This window comes from Trichoderma harzianum (genome assembly GCF_003025095.1).
Source record: "Trichoderma harzianum CBS 226.95 unplaced genomic scaffold M431scaffold_5, whole genome shotgun sequence".
Classification (NCBI taxonomy): domain Eukaryota; kingdom Fungi; phylum Ascomycota; class Sordariomycetes; order Hypocreales; family Hypocreaceae; genus Trichoderma; species Trichoderma harzianum.
In genome coordinates, this window is record NW_020209253.1 from 1,663,310 (window position 1) to 1,675,989 (window position 12,680).

The 12,680-nt window shown below is 52.5% G+C and overlaps 5 protein-coding genes across 5 annotated transcripts; 3 read left to right on the forward strand and 2 right to left on the reverse strand.

The window, feature by feature from the left end:
• The first annotated feature begins 654 nt into the window (after window positions 1–654).
• Window positions 655–1,275, forward strand: M431DRAFT_410682 (hypothetical protein). Its single transcript, XM_024914940.1, has one exon. It carries the CDS (start codon window positions 787–789, stop codon window positions 1,156–1,158), a length of 372 nt encoding a protein of 123 aa, XP_024775535.1. The 5' UTR covers window positions 655–786; the 3' UTR covers window positions 1,159–1,275.
• A 118-nt stretch (window positions 1,276–1,393) lies between these two features.
• M431DRAFT_83850 (hypothetical protein) lies at window positions 1,394–4,314 on the forward strand (the record flags this gene model as incomplete). Its single annotated transcript, XM_024923361.1, has 7 exons — window positions 1,394–1,490; window positions 1,575–1,623; window positions 1,705–1,730; window positions 1,812–1,861; window positions 1,931–2,097; window positions 2,153–2,186; window positions 2,971–4,314. The coding sequence occupies 7 exons, from the start codon at window positions 1,394–1,396 to the stop codon at window positions 4,312–4,314; spliced, it is 1,767 nt and encodes a 588-aa protein (XP_024775536.1).
• Window positions 4,315–4,709: 395 nt separating this feature from the next.
• M431DRAFT_16161 (hypothetical protein) lies at window positions 4,710–7,058 on the reverse strand. Its single transcript, XM_024912990.1, has 4 exons — window positions 6,846–7,058; window positions 6,041–6,778; window positions 5,680–5,981; window positions 4,710–5,593 (listed from the first exon to the last, which is right to left on the reverse strand). The coding sequence occupies exons 1-4, from the start codon at window positions 7,022–7,024 to the stop codon at window positions 4,797–4,799; spliced, it is 2,016 nt and encodes a 671-aa protein (XP_024775537.1). The 5' UTR covers window positions 7,025–7,058; the 3' UTR covers window positions 4,710–4,796.
• Window positions 7,059–7,506: 448 nt separating this feature from the next.
• Window positions 7,507–8,527, forward strand: M431DRAFT_114240 (hypothetical protein; the record flags this gene model as incomplete). Its single annotated transcript, XM_024911899.1, has 2 exons — window positions 7,507–8,231; window positions 8,343–8,527. The coding sequence occupies exons 1-2, from the start codon at window positions 7,622–7,624 to the stop codon at window positions 8,525–8,527; spliced, it is 795 nt and encodes a 264-aa protein (XP_024775538.1). The 5' UTR covers window positions 7,507–7,621.
• A 353-nt stretch (window positions 8,528–8,880) lies between these two features.
• Window positions 8,881–10,809, reverse strand: M431DRAFT_84099 (hypothetical protein; the record flags this gene model as incomplete). Its single annotated transcript, XM_024923392.1, has 6 exons — window positions 8,881–9,201; window positions 9,263–9,377; window positions 9,443–9,636; window positions 9,698–10,245; window positions 10,324–10,432; window positions 10,561–10,809. The coding sequence occupies 6 exons, from the start codon at window positions 10,807–10,809 to the stop codon at window positions 8,881–8,883; spliced, it is 1,536 nt and encodes a 511-aa protein (XP_024775539.1).
• Window positions 10,810–12,680: the final 1,871 nt, after the last annotated feature.

Below are 12,680 nucleotides of genomic sequence, written 5' to 3' on the forward strand. Positions count from 1 at the left end.
GCCGAGAGAATCAAGGACTTGTCCGTCCCCAAAGATGATCACAGCAACAATACGGGGTAATTAAAAAATGAAAATAAAACGAAAAAAAAACCAATTGCCACATGAGCATCATCCGCAATCCCATAAACTACCCGGTTAGGCAAAGCCGCAGCAACATTCGCCCCCTTCGGCGCCCATTCCGTACGTAATCGCCCCGCATTAGCCGTAGGCGCGCCGGGCAAAAGTCTCGACGGACTCACCCATTTTGCACAGCACAATGTACAACCGGCATGGGTTTCGGAATAGTCCGCTTGGGAAAACTGATTGACTCGAAACCTCGTTGGCTTGGTCAGATTTCTGTGCCCGGTTTTTGCCTGCCTGCCTATGATCGAATGCACGTGTGGTTGGAGAGGAATTGCCGTCTACGGGAAGCATATTCACACATCGCGCATCACACGGCGGTTGGTGAGCATGAGCAGAGCAAGGTTTAAATAGTCCTGTTTCCTCCCTCGAGTTGGAGATTGAAGACAGCTTCTTTAGCATCACAAAAAAACAAACTTCAACTTTGCTTCAACAGTGCACTTGTGCCGTCATCTATTCATCATCCACAGTCCACACAAAGCTCAGCTGCACTAACAACTGGACCCGTGCTGGTATCGTGAGTCGACCCGACTTTTCTTTACTTTCTTCTTCGTTACCCCTTGCGTCTTCTGGAACACACGCCCCCTTTGCTCTGCAGGTCCAATTAAAAAGGACAAGAAACAAATTATGAAAAAAATTCATCACAAAACATGACCCAAAAGTCCCATGCTTGAATTGATTACCTGCCCTCTCCTGCGTTGCTTGAGCCGAGCGCAGACGATAACAAGCGCCACAAAGTGCCAAGTACACGCAGAAGCATTTGATCCTTTCACCTCTTCTCACTTACACACACGCCCCCCTTCCCTCTTTCTCCTATCCTATTCTCCACACAAAAGCTCGGTTGTTTCCTTCTGCCTTTGCACCCCCTTGTTTTCACACGTTGGTTCATTCCGATATAAATTCGTGTGTCAAGCTTCGCACCGCCCGCCACGGCTCCACACGAGGCCCCCTTCGGAAGGGCTTGTGCTTGATCCTACCAGTCGGGACTGTTCGATCGCAGGGCTACTAGGCAACCTTGTATCTAACACATGGCTCTAGCTTCTGTCCTTCTGATCTGCTCCAAAGTACATCGACACGACTCCGGACCGCTGTACCTGTCCCGGCTTCCACTCTGGAGAAAAAAAGAACCCCGTAATCTTGACCCGCCACCCCCTCCCCGGTTCGTTTCGTTTTGGCATTAGTAGCTGAAGCGGGAAGCACGACGAAAAAGAACGACGACTACATTCCGGAACTGTCCCTACAACTCAATTTCTCTGGAATACATAAAGATCCAATGGATCCCTACTTCAGAACTGCTTCTCCGTACACAGATCCTTCCGTCAAAGGTCCCAAGTCGCAGATCCAGGCATCGGGAATAGATTTACGCAAGAGTAAGTCGCTTTCCCTACGGCCTGCAATGGAGCTGTCCAGCAAAAGAGGATTCTGCCAGACTTGGGAGGCTAACACATGAACAGTGATTTCAAGCAACGTTAACAAGACTGCTCTGCACCCTGGCGGTGTTCAGTGAGTGCTCTCCCTATCCTGTGATGCACTGTTGTGGTGTTTTATATTGCTGCAGATGGACTAACACCACATTTACTGCAGGCCCTACCGCGAGCACACCGAGCTCGGTATGTCCACCTTTTGTCTTGATCCAGCTGACCTTGGCACACCGCCTTTGGGAACCCGGCATTAACTTGAGTGTGCAACAGAGGAGGAGCTTCACGAGATTGCTCACATCGACTACGACCGCGTCGCCATTGTAAGTCTTGGTTGAAAACTCCACGCATCGTGATGAAAGCACATCGCTCACAGGGATTGCCCACTGCAGGTCGCCAACCCTTCCGTCGCCGCGCTTTACGAAGATGCCCTCGTCTACGAGAGCGGCACTGCCATCACCTCCAGCGGTGCTCTGACTGCCTACTCTGGCGCAAAGACCGGCCGCTCTCCCCTGGACAAGCGAATTGTCAAGGAGCCCTCTTCAGAAGACAACATCTGGTAGGTCATGCACATGCAGTTCGTTTCAATTTCACGGCTAACCAAGGCTCTGCAGGTGGGGACCAGTCAACAAGCCCATGAGCCCTGAAGTAAGTGCCTGATCGTGATCGTCGCTGCGAGCGTCATCTCCATCGTCATTGCCCGTCTTTGTTGTTCCGAATCTACCCATGCATTTCGTTTTCGTCCTTTTTGTCTCATCCCTGCATTCTTTATTCTGGCTTGGGTCAATGGTCACGCGAGCGGGGCGGCTCCTATTCAGCTCTTTCAGCCCGGCCGCCACACTCCAGCGCAATCCTTCAGCTGCTGCATTCACTGGAACGGCCACTGCCACAGGGCAAACCAACCAGCGAAAGGCAATTGAACTTTCTTTTGCTTTTGCTGCTCTGTCGAATCGGAAGCGCATGCGGAGAAGTGCCCAGTCAGACAGGGATGCAGCTCTAGCTTGGCGTCACTTGCAGGCCCCAAGACCCCGCACATTACAAAAAAGTGACTTGTTCGGCACTCTTGTCAAAGTCACGGCAAAAAAGAAAAAGAGCCGGGGCCCCGCTGGACCGAATCGGGTAGCCGACCATAAGCGGCCTCCCGACGCAGACCCGCGGCTTTGCATTGGACATTCTGGCTTGTGATGCTGCATTTCATCTGCCTGCATTTGCCTGCATTCCGACCCGGTCCGCTCCGGTCAGCTCTAGCTCTGGAAGCCGGGTTGGGAAGCCGGACTGGCAGTGTCCTTGGGCGGCCGCCAACAAAGCTGTTGGCTGGCTGATTGGCTGGCGTGTAATTGCCGGTTCTGTGCCCGGAACAGTCGTGAAGCAATGACGAAGAGAGATGATCAGTGAAACAAGCTTACAGGTGCTAACGATAATACTCTTTTAGGTCTGGAAGATCAACCGAGAGCGTGCTGTCGACTACCTCAACACCCGCAACCGCATCTACGTCATTGACGGCTATGCTGGCTGGGACGAGAAGTACAGAATCCGCGTCCGTGTCATCTGCGCTCGCGCCTACCATGCTCTGTTCATGAGAAACATGCTCATCCGCCCTCCTCGTGAGGAGCTCGAGCACTTCCACCCCGACTACACCATCTACAATGCCGGAACTTTCCCTGCCAACAGATACACCGAGGGCATGACCTCCGCCACATCCGTCTCCATCAACTTCGCCGCCAAGGAGATGGTCATCCTGGGTACCGAGTATGCTGGTGAGATGAAGAAGGGTATCTTTACCGTTCTCTTCTACGAGATGCCCATCAAGCACAACGTCCTGACCCTGCACTCATCTGCCAACGAGGGCAAGAACGGCGATGTCACACTCTTCTTCGGTCTGTCTGGAACTGGCAAGACTACCCTGTCTGCCGACCCCAACCGCGCCCTGATCGGCGATGACGAGCACTGCTGGAGTGACCGTGGTGTCTTCAACATTGAGGGTGGCTGCTACGCCAAGTGCATTGGCCTGTCCGCCGAGAAGGAGCCCGATATCTACAACGCCATCCGCTACGGCTCCATCCTTGAGAACGTCGTCTTCGACCCCGTCACCCGCGAAGTTGACTACGACGATGTCACTCTCACCGAGAACACCCGCTGCGCCTACCCCATCGAGTACATCTCCAACGCCAAGATCCCCTGCTTGACCGACAACATGCCCACCAACATCATCCTCCTCACCTGCGATGCCCGCGGTGTCCTTCCCCCCATCTCCAAGCTCGGCAGCGCCCAGACCATGTTCCACTTCATCTCCGGCTACACCTCCAAGATGGCCGGTACCGAGGACGGCGTCAACGAGCCCCAGGCTACCTTCTCCAGCTGCTTCGCTCAGCCCTTCCTGGCCCTGCACCCCATGAAGTACGCCCGCATGCTTGCCGACAAGATTGAGCAGAACAAGGCCAACGCCTGGCTGCTCAACACCGGCTGGGTCGGTGCCGGCTTCGCCCAGGGCGGCAAGCGATGCCCCCTCAAGTACACTCGTGCCATCCTCGACGCCATCCACTCTGGCGAGCTCGCCACGGTCGACTTTGAGAACTACGAGGTCTTCAACCTGCAGGTTCCCAAGACCTGCCCCAACGTCCCCGAGGACCTGTTGAACCCCAAGAAGGCCTGGACCGCCGGCGCCGACAGCTTCCAGCGCGAGGTCGTCAAGCTGGGCCAGCTCTTCCGCGAGAACTTCAAGAAGTACGAGAGCGAGGCTACCCCCGACGTCATTGCCGCCGGCCCCAGCGTCTAAGCAGCATCTCGAAACGACAAACCAAAAACGAAAAACAAGAGAAAAAAACAGCTCGAGGATACGAGGGACAGCGTTTTGAACTTGAAATTTCTTCATTTGCATGACAAATTCGTGATATCCAGGGGTTTTTTGGACTTGACGAAACACGTGTGGGAACACCAAAAATTGAAGGACTTTGATTTGGAAAGGATTTAGACTATTTTCCTTTTTTTTTTTCTTCTTCTCATGTTTGCTTTCTTTCTTTCTCTTTTTTTAATGGCCACGTTTTTTGAACGTTGGGAAAGCATCGCTATGGGTCGGCGTTTTAACATTTCATTTCACGTCCCCTTTTGCCACTTCTTGGATGGAGGACTTTGGATATGCATTTTGCATCTCTTTGACGAAATTGCTATATAGCCAAATTGAATATGTTTTGAAAATTAATTGATCCAAATAATTACTTGTGATGTCTTTGTCTTATTACAATAGTTTACTTGTCATTCTCAACCAAAGCTGGAAAAACTTTCCAACACAGTCGACCACAACTCATCGCTAAACAAATAACTTCCGTCCTCAGCACCTGTATACGATCCAAAGACTTGCTGCTGCTCACCCACCGGCACAAGCCCATCGACATTTTGGTTTGCCGCTTGCTGCATCAGAGTGGCCGCGTTTGCATTGGCATTGGCAGCAATGATGTCGCTAATGGCAATAGAAGGAGGAGTCATGGCAGCAAGCGGGCTTTTAGACACGAGATCTATGCCTAAGATGCCCTTCACCCGCGGCGCGTACCAGCTGGCCAGCACGCTCATGTGGCAGCACAGCGTTCCGATGACGTCGAGCCCCTTTTCCTGGCCCGAGAGCCCGACGATGAGGAGGCGCAGCCTGTCGTAGAGCCTCACAACAAGGTTGAGGTAGTCTGCTTCGTCGACAACGGCCTTGGCCTCGTTCAATACGTTGTCCGGGATGCTGGTACGGGAATGCTTTCCGACGATGAGCTTCAGCAGAGCGGAGACGGAGCGTGGGAGGATAACGAGGGAGGCGCAGATCTGGGCCATGGTGAAGATAGTGACTTGGGGCAGCTCGTCGTCGGGGATGTCGATGTAGGCGTTGATGAGGCCCTTTGTGTGGCGGAGGAGGTGCCACAGGAGAGAGCATCTGAAGGCGGACGTTTTGAAGGATTGCGCTGAGCGGGAGTAGGCGAAGGCGTGGCGGGACTGGTAGGAGATGTACTCGTCGTCGAGGGCCAAGTCGCGGATGGCAATGTTGATGTAGTGCATGTTGCAGTGAAATATGTTTGCTACAGAAGATAAGGGAGAGTGTTGTGAGTATATATTATGGGGGAAATTGTAATCGTTTTTGCGGAGATGCGGAAAGACGACGTACTGACTGAGTTTGGGCACTTGGATAGTTCTGTCTCGAGGGTGGCTTTCAGACTCTCAAAGTGCCGCAGGTTGGCCCCAACCATGAGTTTGATGGATGATTCTTCCTGGGATGAAGCGTCCGCGCCAAGTTCTGCAAACTCTTTGTAGCTGCTGTCTATCGAGCATATGAAAGACTGGGTGACGATCAAGGGCCGGATGCATCTGTCAGAGGGATACTCGGTGGACGTGGCCATATTCTGGCAGCATTCGTCTATCTTTTTGTTTCTCCTCATTGCAGTTGGCCGGTCAATCGTCCTTGGTAAGCTGTGTGGAGCAGCATCAGCAACAACTCATATACTCCCGCCTCAGATTTCCCCCCTTACCATGTAGCAGCCCAATAGGTCCCCAACAGAGCTCTCTGCTGGTCTGTGGTCAACTCTCCCTTTAGACGATGCAGCCTCAGGTCATGTACCATATTCACACATAGGTCCAGCAGCAGAACAAGCTGCACGTTCCCCCTCTGCGAAGGATACCGGTACCACGCGCATAGAACAAGCAGCGCACGTAGCAAACCCAGGTTCCGCTCCGAGCTCGCGACAATGCGGGACGTGATGTGCTGCATTATTTCGTCGGCGAGCAGCTTCCGGATGGCGTGTGCGCTGGGGATGGTGGCGGCGATGACGGCGAGGAAGAGCAGAGGCTCCTGCTTGCGGAGCATATCGGCAGTCTGGGACGGGGGAAGGACGACGAATGGGAAATTCCACACGAAGCGAGACTTGAACTGCGCGACATAAGTCTCTGCTTCGTGGATGCTGAGAAAACCACGGTCGACGATGTCGGATATGCCCTCTAATACCGACGTTGTAGGGGGTTCACGGCCATGATAGCCTTCGGGCTCGGGCTCTTCTGCGTCCAGCGGCTCTGCATCTCCATACGAATCTTCAGGAACAGAGTCTGTAACAGATGAAGGCTCTGTACTTGATGCCGTTCCGCTGATAGAAGTAGATGCTGTTCCGATGGTAGAAGAAGATGCTGTGCCATTATGGTTGTTCACACCGTTTCTAAGCGCCACCAGCTGAGCTGTGAGCTCTTCGATTTTGCTCTCCAAAACACCAACTCGACTAGTTGACGAATCAGCAAGCCAATTCTCCAACTCAAAAGCATATCACTGCATAGAGTTTCTCTCACCTATCGTCATCCTTGCGTTTCCGCTTCCTCTCTGGTAAATCGAGATAGACACACTGCTTCCCAAGCCGGGCACAGCGCTGGCACAGGTTGTCTGTCTGTGGCAAGCACTTGCACTTTGCCTTTGTGCACGTGACACATGCTCTTCTCTTGATGTTGTAGATACCGCTTTGTGGATTCATCGTCAATTACGTGAAAAGGGGATGGAAAGCAGGTGTAAGTGGAGGAGAGCGAATGTTGAACGGCCGATCCACAAACCGTCGGCCGATGGCTGCTCTGAATTTCCGCACCCGTTGCTGACATATACAGCCTCTGCTTTTGATTGGCCGAATATCAAGAAATCCTTCCACTAAAAGTGGGACCGGACGGTGGACTTTAGATCGGCCGTTCCTGATGATCTTTTGAGTTACTCAGCCATTATTCCGCCTCGTATGCTTGAAACAACGACGGACTTTGATACTATAGCAGAATTGAGTGATTTATCATGAATCGTACATCATATCAACTGTTTGTCATCATGGGACTATCTCCAGCCCTAGGCTGTGGCGATTGCGATTCTCCGCCAGTGTGACTTTGGAGGCAACTGAGCATCATGACACGACTTACACGAAGACAAGCACAAACACACATGTATATAAACGCAACTCCCATGGCCAAGATGAACCACTTTCGCCTCACTATTTATCAGACAAATCAAACAATCAGTCAAGCAATTATTCAAACAGTCAACTAAACAACCAACTAATCAACCAACCAACCAACCAACTCTCATACACACAATGCCTTCCTACGCAATCACCGGCGCCTCCAAAGGCATCGGCCGCGAATTCGTCCGCCAACTCGCCCAATCCCCCTCCAACACCGTCCTCGCCCTCGTCCGCGACCCCGAATCCCCCGGCATCAAAGCCCTCGCCCAATCTCACTCGAACATCCACATCATCAAGGCCGACACCACAGACCCTCAGTCCATCCTCGCCGCCGCCGAACAAGCCTCTTCCATCCTCGGCGGCAAGCTCGACGTCTTCATCCACAACTCAAACTCCGTCGACCTCTCCACCTTTTCGCTTCCCCCTTCAAAGGTGCCCTTTGATGTCGAGGCTACGAGGAAGTTTTATGAGGAGCCCCTTAAAACGGCTGTTTATGGCGGCGCGTGGGCGACGAATGCCTTCTTGCCCCTGATTGAAAAGGGGGACCTCAAGAAGATTGCACACATCACTAGCAGCATGGCACAGCCGGAAGTCATTCTTGGCGCTGGAGTTGATTACGCTGTGGCCTATTCCATCGCAAAGGCCGGCCTGAATGTTCAGGTTGCAAAGTACGCTGCTGAGCTTGCTCCCAAGGGCATCAAGACTGTCGCTATTTGCCCTGGCTGGGTTGATACCCACGAAGGTAATGGACAATTCACCCCTGTCTTCTTTCTGATATGAACTTCTCCTTTCCTTTTGTCTATTGCCTCTCCCTCTCCACCTGTTCCTTCTTTAGCTAACAATGTATCAATAGGCCCAAAGCCTCCCCAGCTCGTCGAGGCGACTGAGGTAATGCTCAACCAGTTCCGAAAGATCGAGCCTGACTTGAAGGGACAAATCACGGCCGAGGAAAGTGTTTCACAGCAGCTCAGAGTCATTGACGCACTCGATGCTGCGAGAAGCGGTACCACCATCCGGGCTCGATTCTTCGAGGGTTAAATTTCAAGGACTTGCTGAACTTGGAGAAACAATACACCCAAGGTAATAAGGCTTTTCTACAGCAAGCACGATTAAAGTAGCATTGAAAGGAAGTCATGTATAGCGGACAGGATATCGTGTATAAATGTAGCGTCTATAAATAGCGAATGTTCTCTAACTTTTAGTCTCGTGGCAGTGAGGGTATCCTAGACACGTCCCGTATCTCAACATGGAAGTCTTCAACCATCATCTTGCTTGATCCTTATTATGCACCGTAAATAAAAGAATGGTAATGAACCCAGAAATGAAAAAAAAAATAAAAAAATAAAAAAATAAAAAAGACAAATCCCACCGCATTAGTACATGTATATAGTTTAATAAGAGTATCGGAACATCTTGTTCTCCTTATCTGTCATGGTAGCCCAGACCTCAGGAGACATAAAGTGCTCCTCGTTCTCCTTGCTGTGGTCGCCGCGTCTCTTGTTGCACCATACATAGTAGAGGAAGAGGGCAAAGGTAGTCGCGGCACATCCAGCTTGAGTGCCCATGACTGCCAGCTTGGCAGGTCGGAAGTCGGGCGCGTCACGGGCCTGGAAGGTCTGGGGTCCAATAATGTTGCCCAGAGAGAACGAACCGCTAACAATAGCAGCGGCAAAGGCACGCTTGGTAGCACCACTGACGTTAGCAACGGTCAACTGTATCCGTCATGTTAGTCACTCGCTACTGTGCACGGGTACTGAAAGGGGGAGCACTCACGGCGTAGAAGAGGGGCAGGGGAGCGACAACTGCATTGACCAGGTAGATACCGGCCAAGACGCCCGAGGAATGAGTCTTGGAGTCAAGGAAAGACATCAAAGCACCTCCAATAATGCTATTCACGAGAGGTTAGAAAACTATACTGGCTGGCTTCTCTGGGCATAAAGGTATCAAACTTACGCAGGAATGATGCAGGCAATAATCCAAGCCCATCGGTGGGATTGCTTGCGAACGCCAAAGCCGACAAGCAGGGTGAAGAAGATGCTAATAGCACCCGAGGGCATGTTCATCAAGGCAGCTTGGGCTGGCTTATAACCCAAGTTCTTGATCAAAGTGGCAGAGTATGTCGTAACGACACCACTGGAGACGGAGAGCTTCAGAGGGGGAAAAGCCACGTTAGTATAAAGAGACAGTAGGGGGCTGTAGGACACTTACAAGAACAACGGACAAGAGCAGAAGCCAGATCTGGGGATCAAGGAGGGCCTCCACAATCTCCTTTGGGCGGAACTTGCGGCTCTGGATACCAGTCTGGTTGACGCTGACATGCTTCAACAGAGCAACCTTCTCGTTGTCAGAAAGCCAGGAGGCCTTCATGGGAGTGTCAGGCAAGAAGAAGAAGGCAGAGAGACCAATGACAACAGTGACGCATCCCAAGACGACAAACATGATACGCCAGCCAGCGAGAGAAGCGCCGGGGGTGACATGCTGGAAGCCGTACGAAATGGCACCACCGAGGATCTGGCCCAGGCCCAAGCCGAGATACCAGAAAGAGAAGCGAGGAGCCTGCTCAGATTTTGTATACCACTGGCTGCTAATGAGCATCAAAGAAGGCCCAATAGTTGCCTCGAAGATACCCAGGAAAACACGAGAGACTAGCAGCGTTTGGTAGTTGTGAGCAGCAGCACCGCAAGCAGTGGCAACACCCCAGAGGGTGACATTGAGTCCGAGCCATTTGGCAGCTGGGACGACTTGGAGGAAGTAGGCTATTGAGACCCTTAGTTAATACGGCCATTCACCAGAAGAAAGACAGTATGACATCGGACAGAGCTGGAGAGACTCACTATTGGGGATTTCGAAGCAGAGCAAGCCGACAAAGCAAAATGTAGCAACATTTGAAAAGTCGTTACCCTGAAGATGCAAGTCTGCGTTGAGGCCCATGACAGCGGCGTACTAGTTCTGCATCAGCATCTCGTATCACGCAGTCACAACGCACGATAGGCGCCCAGTTGAACCCGCTCACTCGATCTGAGTGGGGGCGGAAATGCAGGTACGGTGGAATCAACGTGAGATCAACTTACATTCAGGATGACCTTGTCAAGAAACTGCATTGTGTAGCAGAGAAACATGATGGGGACAATATGCAGGTCAATCTTGAGTCGCAGAGACTTGATGTTGACGGCGGCAACGCCAGCAGCATCGCGATGCTCGTTGAGGAATTTCCATGCATCGTCGATGCCAGCCTCGGGAACATCGACATCGCTATGGGAAGGGGTCGTTCCCCGAACATCGACGTCCCCTCCTTTCTCGCTAAGGTTTTGGGAAGACATTTTTGCGATTTGCCCTCGCAGCTCTCGACTCACGAGTCAACACTCCAAGAAAGAGCTATGGCCGTGTATTCGGATCCGACGAGAAGCGCAAAGTGTACAGTAAGTGTACAGTAGATTCGATGGGGGAGAAGACTGGGGGAAGTGACGTGATGAGTCTGACTGCCAACGAGGGAGTGAATAAAGAGGAAAAAATCGAACAGGGTGTGTGAGATTGACGTGGAACAAAATCTCTCTCCCAAACCAGGACGATCGGCGTTGGATGCGAAGAGATCAACACCTCGAGCCAGGAATGGCAGTTCAAATACGACGTGGGAAGGGGGAGGATGCCGTACGTAGTAATAAGAAGATTTATGGACTCCCAATGAGGATGTGTAAGGAGGGGACCTGGCAGGACAGAGCCAGGGTCTTTGGCCACTCTGAAGCCAGCTACGGTACGGCGTCGGTATCGTAGCTCTGGTAGAGGGAGGGAGGTACGAGCACTTCAGCGCACAAGGCAATTGGGCGGATTTGCTTGATTGCAGCGGTGCCACGAGGGGCCGCAGTGATGGTTAAAGCAAGGTTCGGATGCAAGTCCAGGGATGTTGGACCGGACGGACCCATAAAGCAGCGGCCCTAGTACAGGCCGTCAACCACCTGAAGGTGACTCGTAAGAAGGAGCAAAAGGATAGAAAATAGTGCCAATGCTAGTGAAAAGGTCAAAAAAATCACAGGCAGGGAGACGAGAGGTAGGAAAAGGACAAGACAAGTGGTCTCTTCAGCGGTGCTAGCAACGGGGGACGGTACCGTCTAACCGGAGAAGAGGGAACTGTCTCGACCCAAAGGGATGGTCACAATGGGTGGGTTGCCCTGCAGCTGGCCTGTCAAAGCCGCGTCTTTCCCTTCGGTGCAATGTCAAGTGTTGCTAACTGGTCTTAGAAACAGTCCAGAAGAGTCGCCGCGGCTCCAAGGCATTGATACCGTCATCCAATATTTGCTGATGGGCGAAATCTCCGAAGGCATTGCCAGCACCTGCAAAAAGAAACAACCGACCGCTTCCCCATTTTCCGATTTTCCCCTCGGGGGATTCACACTCATACCAGACCAGTGCCTCAGAAGACAGGGCCTAGCAGCGAGGCCAGCGCCAAGTAGCCAAGGCCGGACATTGCAAGGGGGGTGAGAAGTTGGCGAGCTTGTGGAGGCGGAAGCGATGCCGCGATCGCGCATCGTCTGTCTGCTGTGCTGAAAGCAGCCAAGCGGCCTCACAGAACTCAGCGTGGTTCAGGAAGGATTGGCCAAGGGGCACCACGCATTTCCGACGGGTTTGCAGGGGCAAATTACGCCGTCGACGCCCTCGATGCAAGGCCTTTTGGTGCAGCAACAATGGCAGCCATCGTCTAGTCTGTCTGCGGTCTCTTGGCCGTGCAACGGAGCATCGCCTCTCAGGCATCGCGTTGCACACGCATCGAGCATGAATCGACGGGGGCCGGGAGATTGACTCGAGTAACGTTGAGTGATCGTCTCGTACGATGGCCGAATCGACGGTCCCGCTGGACGGAGGCCATTTTGGTGGTCCCGTATCGTAATAGTGTTTGATGCTGAACTGGGGCCCGGCAGTCGTCCGCAGCTAGAAGTTTTAGCAGTTGTGGTCCTGTTAGCGCTCCAGTGGTTTGCACCTGTACACGAGACCTGTGGCTCAAGTTGTCCTCAATGCCCTCAGCACTATAGCAGGTCCATGCTACAGCATAGGTCCATATCTTTCAGGGCAACCTTGAAGGTACTTCCCCCCACCGCCCCGACCCGCTCCGCGGCTGGATCCCCTGGGGCTGTTGCTGTTCCCCATCGAGACGCCACAATCACAAGCTCACACAAGGACAGAAAAGCTGGATTTTGCG